Below are 15,526 nucleotides of genomic sequence, written 5' to 3'. Positions count from 1 at the left end.
GCCGCCGCAGCTAACCACTTGCTCCCCGCCTGCACCTCCGCGCGCGTGTCCATCGCCCTGTGTTTCGCCATGATCTGGCTGCGCCTGCTCGAGGTGTGTTGTTCCCTGCTGCCTGTGCCTCCAGGTGTCCACTGCTGACTGCCGGCTGCCTTATAGGTCTGGGCCACCACCCGCGTGAGTAGCCGCCACCATACGTGATCGCTGTCAACGCTTTCTGACGCTGATCGCAGCTCCTCTCGAGCCCGGCCTTCCATCGCGCTGTCCAGAATGCCTACAGAAGGTTTCACCGCCTGCGCCACGGCACGCCAATGGAAGAGATGGGCGGCACCAATATCGACCGCAACCGTGCGTCCCATCGTGACCTGCAGCTCCAATGTACCGCTGACACGTCAACACCCAGAGGGCCCGTCATTTTTCAAGCACTTTATCGACGAAATCAAAGAACAACTCCGGAACACACCCCGGCGGTAGGGCCTCCGCCCCCCGCCCAACAGCATCCGTTGCGGACGGCGAGCGTACATTGACTATTTTTTGTGGAACGGCGTTGTGATACCAGGCATACCAGGAGTTAGGGCGGGTCAATCGGCACAGAAAATGTCGAGGTTAGGGGGATTGTCCTTGGCTTTCAGAAGGCGAGATGATGGTGGTCGGCCGACGCATTACGGATCGCCACCTTCGCCAATGCACGCCCGTGGGGACATCAGCACATCAGATGCTGTTTTCAAATACTGGCCTATCTCCACTTTGTGGATACCAATAATGCTGCCAGCTGATGCTCTGCGGCCATCACTGCGTACTATTTTCGGCTTCAACCACTCGCCACGTGGGAAGCATCTGACATCGTGGGATGCGCCCTCAAATCGGCCATGAACGTCCGCTTTGGCACTTGCCCAATGCGTGACTGGGCATAGCTTGCCGCACGCTTGCTTTCGGCTTTCCGCACATGCCACCATCCATGAATCTATCCCACCTTTACCGGGTCATTGGGGTGCCAAAGCGCAGGGGAGCACTCTAAGACTGAAAGCTGAGGACTGTCTCTCAAGCCCCGCAAAGGGGTAAAAGAGCAATGTCAGGATCGTGCTGGTTCTAGAAACATCGGGCCAGGAGACTGTGATGAAGCTATCTGTGCTGTCGTAAAACGCCAATCTACATGTCACCAAAGCTCACACGCTGAACCCGCGCTCAAAAATGACAACATCGGATGGCTACGGAGATTACCTCTTAAGGATCGAGCATCTACTTTACAGCAAACCTGAGAAATTTCCAAGTACCATTCCTCAAATCACTTCATTGCTAACAGAGATGATCCTACAACCGAAACAGAATAAACATCCCTCGACCTTGATTGAAATACGAAGCAAAGCCAGCGCTATTATGAGCTTGCCACGTGCGTTGCCAACACAGAGTGATGCTAAGAAGGGAAAGCAAACATGGGATGCAAAATCTCAACCAGTGCATTCAACCATCGCCCCTTCGGCACAGAGAGAAACCCCCCCAACCCGCTAGCTTCCTCCAAACATTTGTGTTCTTATCGCACATCACCGTCTCCAGCGTACGAATGACGCACTGGTCGAGGACGAAATTAGCGGCGGTACCGCCGGGCCCTTGCACGCCCACGGTAGCACTCTTGCCATTAGCGCCGATGACGAGTTAGCGGTGCATGACCACGCCGAGACTAAACGCGCGGTACTCGACCCGGGACTAGCACGAACGTCGCAAACGATGGAATCGATGCAGCAGTGGAAGAGCCGCTGCTCATGGAGGCGACAGAGATGTTCACAATATCGCAATGGCCAAATGATGCCTGGCAGCCCGAACCACAGAATTCGATACCACCGCCGCTGGCAAAATGTTAGACATGGGTGACTCATGATCACGCAGTAGCGGCACATGGAGACGAGCTTACCAGAAGCCGTATTGGGAACAGCAAGGACCGGAATTGGCGGCTGTGCAGTTCTGATTCCCAAATTCCGAGCCGCACGCACCGGGCGGGTAGGATGGAGAGCTCGATGAGCTCGAAGCGGTAAATGAGGAAGAGAGAGACGAAATGGTTGTGATAGGGGTAGGGGTTGAACGATAAGATGAGGAAGATGAGGTGATAAAGTCATCGTAATACATCAAAGAAGACGAGGTTATGAGCGTGAAAAATGAGGAGAGGGAAGGACTGCTTATCGGTGAGAGACTGGAAGAAATGGTTGGCGCCGTAGTAAACATTGAAGACGACAAAGTAGTTGAGGTTGTGAAGTCGTCGTAATAGATGAGATAGGATGAGGTTGAGGATGATGAAGACGAGGAGGGAGCAATGAAGCTATAGGATATCGATTCTGAAGGCAAGCTCGAAGTTGAGGTCATTCTTATAATCTCTAGGCTTGAGGTCGAAGAAGATGAAGCTGGGATTGGTGTTATGACCGCGGTGCTGATCTGTGTTGTCTCATGGGGGCTGCTGGTAGCTGGGGTACTGTTGACTAGAACAGCAGATGAAGAGGAAGAAGAGCTTGGAGTAGAAGAAATTGGCGGAGAAGAAGAAGAAGAAGGGAAGAGGAGTGAAGCAATTGAAATCCGCGAAGACGTTGATGTGCTCACTTCTGAGATTCCGGTCGCAAAGCTGGAAGAGGGCGACAAGCTTGAAGAGGATCCTACTCCATTGGATGATGAAGAAATGGTACTGCTTGATGGGGTAAGACCTGAGGTGAACGTGGAACTGCTCATAACGGCCACCTGAGAGGAGCTGAGACTGCCGCTCATAAAAGATATGCTGATGCTACTACCGGAAGCTACAGGAGCCTGTGTCCCGGAAGAAGCACTCGAAGTCATTATCAACGAGACAGAGCTCCCGCTGTCCAAAGAAAAGGATATTCTGCCTCCTGTCGCGGTTGAACTGACGTAAATGGAGGCACTTGCAGAGCTATCCAAAGATCTTGGCATCGTCACGAAGGTAAGTGCAGTCTCAGAGCTTGATCCTGCTCCCAACGTGGTCGAAGTAGTGTTGGGGCTGCAGTAACCGAAACCAGCAGCGCAATTGTTTGGCGCACAGAATTCAGTAGTGCTCCCACAGTATCCGTAGATGCTGCAGCAATTGCCAAACTGCGAGCCCAAGCAGACTTTGTGGTTTTGCTGACCGCAGAGGCCGTTGTCACTAATGTTTGCACCGGCTGGGGCACAGAAACCGAACTTGGGTTGACATCCCGCCTGGCACGCATTATCTGAACTCGAACTGAGCCGGAATTAGTAAAGGCGATAGATCACCCGTCCAAAGAAAACAGAGTAAGGACATACCAGCGACCATCGACACCACAACAAACACCAAATTGTGATCCTTGACATGTAAAGCCACCGTCGGATGAGCCACATCTTCCATTGGGTGAGACGTTACTCGGAACTGGAATGCTGACGCTTGAAGCGCTTGAACTAGCGATACTTGCCGATGACGATGGACTAATGCTCGAGATGGATGCTGGTGGGCCGCTATGCATGTTCACTAAGTAGTGAGGTGAGTGATTTGTCATGCATGATGACCAACTTACTTACATGATCTTGCCCAAAGGTTGATTGGCGTCCAGCCCCGATTAGGCTCTGGAGGGCCGTAGTACTTCCCCAAAATCTGTGCATTCTCAAGAAGCCCAACAGGAAGCTTGTAGAATTGCGCGGTGCCATTTGAGAACGTGGAATTAGTCCAGCCGAGCACGGTGTTCGTTGTGGAGAACTTCGTGCTAATTGAGAAAGTTCCCAGATTGGCCACAAATGGCGCACTTGGTACACCCTCATTCACTGACATGATATTGTTGTTGATGTGAAGATGGCCGTCTCGATCAATGGAGCATACAGCTGCCCGGCTGGAATCCGTCGTTGTGTTGCCATTCTCCATGAGCCAAGACGTCTCAGGTGTAAGCTGTTGGCGCTTTCCCAGTGCGGAGCCGTCGATGCGCTGGACCTCTAAGAGAAAAGGTTCACCAGCAGCAATATTTGCGTCGGTCCAGACTGTGCTAGTCGGAGAAGAGGCGCTCCTGGCCTCGCTCGAGATGGAAGTTGTTCCCGAGGCCGGCCCAAGAGGAAAACAGGTGGTTGCTGTTTCGTACACTGTTACCATCTTTGCTTCACCACTTGCTGAGAGTAGCCCAAGACCGGCCAGTAGCCCAGTCCCGAAGACGCTAAGCAACATGGTCACTCAGGAGTAACCTTCAGAAGGTGCAGGACGAGGTGGTAGAAGCAAGTGGCAAGAGTGGCAAGAGTGAGATAATGAACAAGGGGTAGTTGGTCTGTGAAGATAGCGAGCAGGTGGTTGAAGAACTGTTCTCATAGGTTACACGATGGATGGAGCGCGCTCCTCAGGCGCTCTCTTTGAGACAATACGGGCTTCTGGAATGGAAAACATCTAAAAGAAATCTGACTTTCTTTTGCTGACTGTGAATATCTCATAGTTCTCGACGATGATGTAGAAAGAACCTCGTTTCTCACCCTGTGTCGCACGCCTGCTGTCCAGATGCACGGTTCCATAGATCACGACTCCACGAAAACCTCACTTCAGATGTGACTTGTCTATGAGGTGTGATACAAACCAGCTGCGAGAGCTGGTTTAGCAATAAGCAAGGGATTACTTGGACTTGCCTGGAGAATCCTTGGCCTTACACCGCCAAGTGTCTCGGAGCGCGTGCTTCATTTTCATGTTTGGCATCCAACAGTACTGGGTCGCTGAGAAGGTGGGCAGTTATTAATGCACGCGCCTCAGAGACGTAATGCAGTCGTTGGATTAGGCGAATTATATATGTACAATAATAACAATCACTGACATGTACAAGTACTCTTGGCAAAAAAGGGCATAATCAGTACAGATCGTGGAAGATAAAAAGCATTTATTGAATGAAGCGCACGAAACCGCAGAGGCAAAGGTATATCTCCAGACGAGTTCTCAACCCTGAACTCTTATCCAGCAAAGGCATTGAATACCCAAATGCAAGACGCTTATCGGACCCTCCAAGCGCCACTATGCTCCACATTACACTGGCTAGCAAATTTACAGAAGGATCATGCCAGCACCGGTGAGGACGGCACCGAAGATGTAAGCACCCATCTGGACAACACCGCCGATCTGGAAGCTGGGGGCCTGGATGGCCATAGCAGCACCAGTGGAAGTGCCGGAAGCGCTGCCGCTGCTGGAACCGGTGCCAGTGGGGGTAGAGGTGATGGTGTTGGTACCGGCGGTACCGGCCTCCTTGATCAGGCTAGAGCACTGGCCAGTGGGGGTGACGGCAGACTTGAGGGTAGCAGAGCCAGAGAAAGCGCAAGCGCTGGAGCTGCTGTCGGCAAGCTCGTAGTAGCGGTTGAGGACGAAAGCCATCTGCTCAGTGGTGTTGCACATGCTGTAGGCACCGTAGACACCGGTGGTGGCGTTGTGGGTGATACCGGCGCAAGCCTCGTCGTTAAGACCGCAGACAACGCCGAAAAGGTCACCGTAGTCGTCAGTGTCGACATCCTCAGCAACAACGCAGCTCAGCGAGTTGTACATGCACTGGCAGAGCTCCGTGTTGGGGGTCGGGGGAAGAGGAGTAGCCTTGGCCTGCCAAGCAGTGCCGACGGACGGGCAGTCGGCGGCGGCGGTGTTGGTGGGAGTGTAGTCGGCAGAGTTGACACCAGTAGCAGTGGCCTTCTGGATCTGGCTGGAGTAGTAGCTGAAGTCCTTGAGGGTGCTGACGGTGTTGCCATCGACGGTGACGAGACCGTAGTCGTTCTCCTCCTGGAAGTACATGTAGACGATACCACCGGACCAGACATCGTTCATCTGGTCACCGAAGAGGGTAGGAGTGTCGGTGAACTTGCGGGGAGTGACCTCGTTGCAGCCGTACTCAGCGAAGAAGACGGGGACGTTGTAGCTCTCGAACTCCTTGGTGCGAACATCATAGCCGGACTTGGTGTACGAAGAGTCACCGCACCACGAGTAGATGTTGTAGCCCCAGAAGTCGATGGCAGAGGCGGAGTCACCGCAGTCGAAGTAGTCAGCCATGTCGACACGGATGTCGGCATCATCGTTGGTAGCATAACCAACACCAATGGTGCGGTAGCCCTGGGCCTTGATGTAGGCCTTGCTGTCGCGGACGGCGGCCTTCACGAAAGCGGAGGCGTCGGTGTTGTTGGCCTGGTTGGAGACCTCGTTACCGGCGAAGAAACCGAGGGTGTTGTTGTACTTGGCCATGGCGTCGATGACGGCAGTGTAGCGGGCGTACAGCTTGTCGTTCCAGGCGGCATCGTTGCGGTTGATGGAGGTGCCGGGAGACGACAGGTCAGCAACGACGTAGATGCCGGCGTCCTGCAGCGCCTGCATGCACTCATCGTGGTCCTCGTCAGGGTTGATGGCGTAGACACGGATGGTGTTGGTGCGGAGCTCGGTGAGGTAGGGGATGTCACGCTTGCAGCTGGTGGTGTCGGAAAGCGGGTCCTTGTAGTTGTCGGCGCTGCTGTCGGACGAGCTGCTGTTGGTGGAGTACTCCTGCTGGTAGGCGACACCGCGGATGTAGAACTGGGTGCCGTTGTTGGAGTAGAAGAACTTGGAGCCCTATGACAAGACGTGTTAGCGGCGTGGCACTCAGTTGGCCGCGCATGGCGATGCAGCCAAGGCATGGCGCCGCGTACCTTGATGACAATCGGTGGGACGTCCGCCAGGGCGGCGCGCGCGAAGAGCGCAGCCGCGGCAGCGGCGATTCCGAACGACTTCATTATGGATATCTCAGAATTGGGAACGGTTGGCTTGGGTGGGCAGGATTGTAAAGGTGAGCGATGGGAATTTGCACCGTGGTGGACGGTGTGACAACGAGGGGCGGAGCGCGAGTCCGGGTAAGGAGCGTAAGAAGGACCTGCTGGGCAGGAATTAAGAAGTCTTGGAGGGTGAGGAGAGGAAAATAAGGGTGGCTAAGGCGCGCGGCGAAAGCTGGAGTTGAAGAACAGCGAGGAGTTGCCTTCAGGGGACCCGCACTTTGTGCACCCTGCCGCCCATGCTAAATGACCGAAACGAGCTAAGTGGAGCGGGCGCTCAGCCCGTACGTTGTCTTGGACGCGCAATCGAGCTGCTGGAAGCTTTCGACGGCCTTGTTCCACGCCGCAAATCAGGCTGGAGCGCATCCACTGCGTATCCACTGCTGACGGCGACCCGACGCAAGCAGCCTGCCAGCTCAATTTTCTCACGCGCAGAGCGGGTCGCGCTGATGGCCACCCGCCCGATCCCCGGCGCCCGTCGTCGCCGCCGTGTGTCATTTCCCCAGCCCAGCGCGAGCACTGCCCCAAGCCAGTCCAATCCCGGCACTGCCACACACGCCCAGCACAATACGAGCAGAGACGCCCCAGCAAATGGCGTGAAAATGCGATGTGCACTCGGTCCACTCGCGTGCCCGTCTAATATCCGGGCTGATTTGCTCGGACACTGGCGCCCGAGCCTGCGGTTTCGTCCCCCCGGCCTCCCTATGACGCCCGCCCTTTCCCCGGCAAGCACCCAATAACGCCGCGCCTGAATACGAACCTGCCAGCGCGAAGAGGCACGGCAGGCTAGCCATAAGTATTGCTCCATCAGCTGCTTCCGAACTCCTTCGACTGCCGTCGCCTCCCGCCAACTCCCGCCAGATGCCGCCGCAGCCTGTGACACGAAACAGGCCTGCGAGCATGAAGACGACCGATACCGTTCATGCTAAACCCAAGACACCTACACCCTGCCGGCTGCCAGGCTGGGAAATGAAGGACGGGCAGGTCAGTGTTGGTAAGCAGCTTCCGCGAGGTCGTGGCGTTGGTGTTGAAGAGGCGGTCAGAGGAGACCGGCGCTTGCGGATTTACATCAGGAATGCAGCAGCTGGCGAGCGAGCCCTTGTGAATAAAAAAGCCATCGAGAGCCTCAACGGCGCTCTCGAACACCGCTCAATTGGCCTGTGAGGCTGGCCTTATGTAAAGCCGCCAACGGCGTAGGTAGCCCCTTTTCGCTCGGAACTCAGCGCAGCCGGACGTGCCAGTGTGAGACAAACGTTTCGAGAGAGACAGGGGTTCCACGCAAGCGTACCGCCACTTCATCATCCGGCGATAAGTTGCCTCCTTATCGCTCGCTCGCCGTTCGCAAATTTGGCAGAGCGCGCCGCGGCGGGCGGCCGATAGGATTTCTGGGAAATTTAGATCGAGACGGCTGCTCCGTGCTGGTGGCCAGGAGTGACGTCGCACGCCGCCTCCTGGAGGCGCCCCGCTGCGACATCTCAGGAGGTAGAAAATGGCGCAGAAGGCGCAGCGGATGCGGCGGGCGGGCAGCGGGTAGTGGAAAACGGCCGCTGCCATGGTGGGAGCATCAGCGATTCGACAGCCCTGCAGTGCGCGCGAAAAGGAATGGCGCTGGGCGCCGGGAGGGAATCATGGAAGCGTCGCTTTCCCGGCAGATCGCAGCGTGGTGCATATTTGGAACATTTTTAGAACGGTGCGGCGCCGATTGCAGTTCGCCACCTCGCGGAAAATCGCTGAAAATCGCTATGGGTTCGGCGGCCCTATCGCTGGATGCGCAGCGGCGGGGAAGCGCTGGTGATCCCATCGCATGCGACGCGGCGAGAGCGCGCGACGTGGGCGCGTCCCTGCTGAGGATCCCAGGCGCGCCCGCAGCTTGGCCCCTATCGCGCTGCAGAGCAGGAAAGCGGCCGGCGACGGTGCCTGGGAGCACCGCACGTCGCGCAGGCTTTCGCGCAGGCAATCTGATAGACCGATTCGCTGCCGTCGTGCGACGATTCGCCAGCGCGCGCGGCGGGCGTTAGGGCGGCTTGCCGTGCTTGCTTCAATCCCTGTCGCCGTACCCACCCGCGCTCGCCCGGCCCAGCGAGGCAGGCACGCCCCGTGCGCAGGCCTGACAGCCGCCGCCCGCTGCCTCAAAAGTGTTGCCCATTCCAGATCCCCTTTTCCCTTTCTCTCTTGTACCGACCACCGTCACCTCACATTCGTTCTCTCACACCCACTCGCCACGGTCCGGACTCCGTCGTCGACGCCCCGCCGTCTGCTACGTCTCGCGCGGGACCCCGAGGACGCCAGTTGCGCAGCTGCGACGACCGCTAGCAGCGCGAACCGGCCACACTTATCACCCGCCAATCACATCGCCAAGTTGCGGGCTTGCACCTGGCCGCGCGTCTGTCGACACAGCAACAGCGACACCCTTTACCAGTACTCCTCCGTCATCGACTCTCGTTCAATCCCACACCGCAGCCCTGCTGACGCCGCCTCGCCGTTTCCCAGAGCGACGTGCCGACGTTCAGCAGCCCACCTTCACTTGCGTGTTAGCGGTGTTTCCTGTTCCAAGGTTACAGCCCCCTCCAATACAGTAATAGGTGCGTTACCCCCATCGCCAGCCTCTCCAACCTCCACGGTATCGGGCTCTCCCTACCGGGGCAACAAGCTCCCGCTAACGTCGGTCCCGCAGACGATCGGATATCCCGTTCGTTGTCCACAACAATCCTGCCACTCGCTCTCCCCGACGCTCCGGTCGCAACCCCAACATAAACCCGACTCCCTGGACGTAGTGCTGTCGCTTCAGATTGCATTGAGGCCCAATAGCTTGAGGTACGCTTGCCCCGCTTTGACTTGTCCCGCATCCACTCTGGGACGTTTCCCTGACCGCCGCAGTGCTTCGTAACGGTCTTCAGGATGTCGGGACATCCGCAGGGAGGAGGCCATTACGACGATGGCTACGGCCATCAAGGCCAGGATGGCTACTATCAAGATGATCAACAGGGCTACTACGACAACCAAGGCCACGGTGGCTACGGCCAGCACGGCGACTCCTATTACGACCAGGATGGCTACTATGACCAGGACGGCCACGGCGGCCAGTACGCGCAAGACGGTTACTACGACCAGAGCGGCCAAGGCTACCAGGACGAGTACTACAACGACCAATACTACGACCAGCAGGGTCAAGGAGGGTACGCGTTGGTCTCACAGAGAAGACACTCCCCCCCCCTAAGAAGCCCAATTGCTAACGATGCTACAGTGCGCGCCCCCGCGGCCCCGGTGGTTCCGAGGATGATTCAGAGACATTCAGCGATTTCACTATGAGGTCCGATATGGCCCGGGCTGCGGATATGGACTATTACGGCCGGGCTGATGGACGTTACGACAGCTATGCCGAAGGTGGCCGTGGATACCGCCCTCCGTCTTCACAGGTTTCGTACGGCGGCAACCGCAGTTCTGGCGCCTCGACCCCGATCTACGGCATGGACTACACGAACGCCCTCCCCGCCGGCCAACGCTCGCGCGAACCCTACCCCGCCTGGAGCGCCGACGCTCAGATCCCGCTTTCGAAGGAGGAAATCGAGGACATCTTCATGGATTTGACGGCCAAGTTTGGTTTCCAGAGGGACAGCATGCGTAACATGTACGACCATCTCATGACACAGCTCGATTCCCGTGCCTCCCGCATGAGCCCTAACCAGGCTCTGCTCTCGCTCCACGCCGACTACATTGGAGGTGACAACGCGAACTACCGCCGCTGGTACTTCGCCGCGCATCTCGATATGGACGATGCGGTCGGTTTTGCGAACATGAAGCTTTCCGGTGGAAGCCGGAAAACCCGCAAGGCCCGCAAGGCAGCTCAGAAGAAGGCCAGCCAAGACCCCGGGAACGAGGACGCGGCCCTTGAAGCCTACGAGGGTGACAACAGCTTGGAAGCTGCCGAGTACCGGTGGAAGAGCAGGATGAACAAGATGTCCCAGCACGACCGTGCGAGACAGATTGCTCTCTACCTCCTCTGCTGGGGTGAGGCTAACCAGGTCCGCCTGATGCCCGAGATCATCTGCTTCATCTTCAAGTGCTGCGACGATTACTACAACTCGCCTGCCTGCCAGAACCGTGTGGAGCCTGTTGAGGAGTTCACTTACCTCAACACCATCATCACGCCCCTGTACACTTACTGCAGAGACCAGGGTTACGAAATCCAGGATGGCAAGTACGTGCGTCGTGAGCGTGATCACGCTCAGATCATCGGTTACGACGACATGAACCAGCTTTTCTGGTACCCTGAGGGTATTGAGCGTATCGTGCTCGAGGACAAGTCTCGTCTGGTCGATCTTCCTCCCGGGGAGCGCTACGAGAAGCTCAAGGACGTCAACTGGAAGAAGGTCTTTTTCAAGACTTACAGAGAGACCCGTTCTTGGTGGCACTTGCTCACCAACTTCAACCGTATCTGGGTCATCCACTTGACGATTTTCTGGTTCTACACGGCTTACAACTCTCCGACTTTCTACACCAAGAACTACCAGCAGCAGCTGAACAACAAGCCCAACCCCGCTGCTCAGTGGTCTGCGGTCGCTCTCGGTGGTACTCTCGCATCTCTTATCATGATTGGAGCTACTCTCTGCGAGTGGGCTTATGTCCCTCGTAAGTGGGCTGGTGCGCAGCATCTTACCAAGCGTCTGCTCTTCCTGCTCGGTGTCTTCGTCCTCAACATCGGTCCTGCGGTTTACATTTTCGGTATCAACCAGAAGGGCAAGATCGCTCTTGTCCTGGGTATCGTCCAATTCCTGATCGCCCTGGTTACGCTGTTCTTCTTCTCCTTCATGCCGCTCGGTGGTCTTTTCGGAAGCTACCTGAGGAAGAACTCCCGCCAATACGTCGCCAGCGCAACCTTCACGGCTAGCTACCCCCGTCTTCAAGGTAACGACATGTGGATGTCTTACGGCCTGTGGGTTGTCGTCTTTGGCGCCAAGCTTTCGGAGTCGTACTTCTTCTTGACGCTCTCGTTCAGAGATCCCATCCGTGTGCTCTCCACCATGAAGATCAACAACTGTCTTGGTGACCAGCTTTTGGGATCTCAGGCGGATATCCTCTGCAAGAAGCAGCCGCAGATTCTGCTCGGTCTGATGTTCTTCACGGATCTTTGCCTGTTCTTCTTGGATACTTACCTTTGGTACATCATTTGGAACATGTTGTTCTCCGTCGCCAGGTCTTTCTACCTCGGTATCTCCATCTGGACGCCTTGGAGGAACATCTTCTCTCGTCTTCCGAAGCGTATTTACTCCAAGGTCCTGGCCACGACTGACATGGAGATCAAGTATAAGCCCAAGGTCCTGATCTCGCAGATCTGGAACGCCATCGTCATCTCCATGTACCGTGAGCACCTGCTCGCCATTGACCATGTCCAGAAGCTGCTTTACCACCAGGTTCCCTCGGAGCAGGAAGGCAAGAGGACTCTGCGTGCGCCCACTTTCTTCGTCTCGCAAGAAGATCATTCTTTCAAGACCGAGTTCTTCCCCGCTCAGAGCGAGGCCGAGCGCCGTATTTCGTTCTTCGCGCAGTCGCTGTCCACTCCCATCCCTGAGCCTCTTCCCGTCGATAACATGCCGACCTTCACCGTTATGATTCCCCACTACGGTGAGAAGATTCTTCTTTCTCTCAGGGAAATTATTCGCGAGGACGAGCCGTACTCCCGTGTTACTCTTCTGGAATACCTCAAGCAGCTGCACCCGGTTGAGTGGGACTGCTTCGTCAAGGACACCAAGATTCTGGCGGACGAGACCTCTCAGTTCAACGGCGATCCCGAGAAGGCCGAGAAGGACACCCAGAAGGCCAAGATCGATGACCTTCCCTTCTACTGCATTGGTTTCAAGTCGGCAGCTCCTGAGTACACTCTCCGTACGCGTATCTGGGCTTCCCTTCGTTCGCAGACTCTGTACCGTACGATCTCCGGTTTCATGAACTACAGCCGTGCGATCAAGCTCCTCTACCGTGTTGAGAACCCCGAGGTCGTCCAGATGTTCGGTGGCAACTCCGACAAGCTTGAGCGTGAGCTCGAGCGTATGGCTCGCCGCAAGTACAAGATCTGCGTGTCCATGCAGCGTTACGCCAAGTTCACCAAGGAAGAGCGCGAGAACACTGAGTTCCTTCTCCGTGCTTACCCCGATCTTCAGATTGCCTACCTTGACGAGGAGCCGCCGGCGAACGAGGGCGAGGATCCCCGCCTCTACTCCGCTCTTATCGATGGTCACTGCGAAATGATGGAGAACAACATGCGTCGTCCCAAGTTCAGGGTTCAGCTCTCTGGTAACCCCATTCTCGGTGACGGCAAGTCCGACAACCAGAACCACGCTGTCATCTTCTACCGTGGCGAGTACATCCAGCTGGTCGACGCTAACCAGGACAACTACCTGGAGGAGTGTCTGAAGATCCGTAGCGTCTTGGCCGAGTTCGAGGAGATGACCACCGACAACGTTTCGCCTTACACTCCCGGTCTTCCTCCCACGAACTTCGACCCCGTTGCCATTCTTGGTGCTCGCGAGTACATTTTCTCTGAGAACATCGGTATTCTTGGTGACGTCGCTGCCGGAAAGGAACAGACGTTCGGTACTATGTTCGCTCGTACGTTGGCTCAGATCGGTGGCAAGCTCCATTATGGTCACCCCGATTTCCTGAACGGTATCTTCATGTGTACTCGTGGCGGTGTCTCGAACGCTCAAAAGGGTCTTCACCTGAACGAGGATATTTACGCCGGTATGCGTGCTCTTCTCCGTGGTGGTAGGATCAAGCATTGCGAGTACTACCAGTGCGGTAAGGGTCGTGATTTGGGTTTTGGTTCCATTCTCAACTTCACCACCAAGATTGGTACTGGTATGGGTGAGCAGATGCTTTCTCGCGAGTACTACTACTTGGGAACTCAACTGCCTCTCGACCGCTTCCTCTCGTTCTACTACGCTCACCCGGGTTTCCACATCAACAACTTGTTCATTATGTTGTCGGTGCAGTTCTTCATGTTCACGGTCCTTCACTTGGGTGCTCTGAACCACGAGACGATCGTCTGCAAGTACGACAAGAACAAGCCCATCACGGACCCGCTCTACCCCACCGGTTGCGCCAACCTCGAGCCCATCTTCGACTGGGTCACCCGTTGCGTCGTCTCCATTTTCATCGTCATTATCATTGCCTTCATTCCTCTTACCGTCCAGGAGCTTACGGAGCGTGGTGCTTGGCGTGCGGCTACTCGTCTGGCGAAGCATTTCTCGTCGCTCTCGCCCATGTTCGAGGTCTTCGTCTGTCAGATTTACGCCAACGCTCTGTACTCCAACTTGTCGTTCGGTGGTGCCCGTTACATCGGTACCGGTCGTGGTTTCGCCACTGCGCGTATTCCCTTCGGTATTCTGTACTCCAGATTTGCGGGTCCATCCATCTACCTGGGCGCTAGGTCTTTGATGATGCTTCTGTTCGCCACGATGACAATTTGGGACGCATGGTGCATTTACTTCTGGGTCTCCCTGCTCGCGCTCTGCATTTCGCCGTTCATCTTCAACCCCCACCAGTTCTCCTGGGACGACTTCTTCATCGACTATCGCGAGTACCTCAGGTGGCTGTCCCGTGGCAACACCCGTTCGCACAGCGCGTCTTGGATCGGCTACTGCCGTCTGTCCAGAACCCGTATCACCGGTTTCAAGAGGAAGGCTCTCGGCGACCCGTCCTCGAAGCTGTCTGGCGACATTCCCCGTGCCAAGTTCACGAACATCTTCTGGAGCGAGATCATCGGCCCTCTGGTCCTGGTCCTCATCACCGGTATTCCTTACCTCTTCATCAACGCCCAGACGGGTGTCCAGGACGCGCCGGACAACGACGACAAGACGCTCAAGGCTACCAACTCGATCATCCGTCTTTGCCTGTGCGCCTTCGGCCCCGTTGCCCTCAATGCTGGTGTTGCTGGTATGTTCTTCGGCATGGCCTGCTGTATGGGTCCGATCTTCAGCATGTGCTGCAAGAAGTTTGGTGCGGTTCTGGCTGCCATCGCCCACGCGATTGCTGTCATTGGCATCATCATCTTCTTCGAGGTGATGTTCTTCTTGGAGGGCTGGAGCTTCTCCAAGGCTCTCTCTGGACTCATCGCCATGGCAGCCATCCAGCGCTGGTTCTACAAGCTCGTCATCGCACTTGCGCTCACTCGTGAATTCAAGTCGGACACTGCCAACATCGCCTGGTGGACTGGTAAGTGGTACACCATGGGCTGGCACACTCTGTCGCAGCCTGGTCGTGAGTTCCTCTGCAAGATCACGGAGTTGGGCATGTTCGCCGGTGACTTCTGTCTCGGCCACCTCCTGCTTTTCATCATGCTGCCGGCTCTCTGCATTCCGTACGTCGACAAGCTGCACTCGATTATGCTCTTCTGGCTGCGCCCCAGGTATGTTACACTCCGAGCCGTGTTCCAACTGCTCATGCTAACGAATTCGCAGCCGTCAAATCCGCCCGCCCATCTACTCGCTGAAGCAGACCAAGCTTCGCAAGCGCCGTGTCATCCGCTACTCGATCCTCTACTTCTTCCTGCTCTTGGTCTTCGTCCTGCTCATCGCGGGTCCGTTGGTGGCCAGCAAGTTCCTCACGTCGCTGCCTTCGCTTCCTATGGAGCTGATCCAGCCGACGGGCATCAACAACAACGATACCAAGGGCACTTCGGAGACGGGTACCGGCGCCGCTGGTGGCGCGGCCGCCACGGGTGCCGATTCGACGGCAGCGTCGACGGCCAAGCGTCTCATGCTTGCGCGTGCGTACTAAGCGGTTT

The 15,526-nt window shown here is 56.4% G+C and overlaps 4 protein-coding genes across 4 annotated transcripts; 2 read left to right on the top strand and 2 right to left on the bottom strand.

The window, feature by feature from the left end:
• Positions 1-69: 69 nt before the first annotated feature.
• On the top strand, positions 70-471 carry LTHEOB_4955 (uncharacterized protein; the record flags this gene model as incomplete). The annotated part of the gene is made up of 4 exons (XM_035514046.1): positions 70-93; positions 157-174; positions 231-345; positions 401-471. The coding sequence occupies 4 exons, from the start codon at positions 70-72 to the stop codon at positions 469-471; spliced, it is 228 nt and encodes a 75-aa protein (XP_035374397.1).
• Positions 472-2,431: 1,960 nt separating this feature from the next.
• LTHEOB_4954 (uncharacterized protein) lies at positions 2,432-3,358 on the bottom strand (the record flags this gene model as incomplete). The annotated part of the gene is made up of 2 exons (XM_035514045.1): positions 2,432-2,718; positions 3,277-3,358. 2 exons carry the CDS (start codon positions 3,356-3,358, stop codon positions 2,432-2,434), a joined length of 369 nt encoding a protein of 122 aa, XP_035374396.1.
• Positions 3,359-5,011: 1,653 nt separating this feature from the next.
• Positions 5,012-6,708, bottom strand: LTHEOB_4953 (Glycolipid anchored surface protein GAS1; the record flags this gene model as incomplete). The annotated part of the gene is made up of 2 exons (XM_035514044.1): positions 5,012-6,547; positions 6,625-6,708. The coding sequence occupies 2 exons, from the start codon at positions 6,706-6,708 to the stop codon at positions 5,012-5,014; spliced, it is 1,620 nt and encodes a 539-aa protein (XP_035374395.1).
• Positions 6,709-9,642: 2,934 nt separating this feature from the next.
• Positions 9,643-15,519, top strand: LTHEOB_4952 (Glucan synthase; the record flags this gene model as incomplete). The annotated part of the gene is made up of 3 exons (XM_035514043.1): positions 9,643-9,920; positions 9,989-15,148; positions 15,201-15,519. The coding sequence occupies 3 exons, from the start codon at positions 9,643-9,645 to the stop codon at positions 15,517-15,519; spliced, it is 5,757 nt and encodes a 1,918-aa protein (XP_035374394.1).
• Positions 15,520-15,526: the final 7 nt, after the last annotated feature.

Source organism: Lasiodiplodia theobromae (assembly GCF_012971845.1).
Source record: "Lasiodiplodia theobromae strain AM2As chromosome Unknown scaffold_13, whole genome shotgun sequence".
In the NCBI taxonomy this organism is placed as follows: Eukaryota; Fungi; Ascomycota; class Dothideomycetes; order Botryosphaeriales; family Botryosphaeriaceae; genus Lasiodiplodia; species Lasiodiplodia theobromae.
The sequence above is the reverse complement of the archived record's forward strand: the minus strand, read 5'-3'. Positions and strand labels throughout refer to the sequence as shown.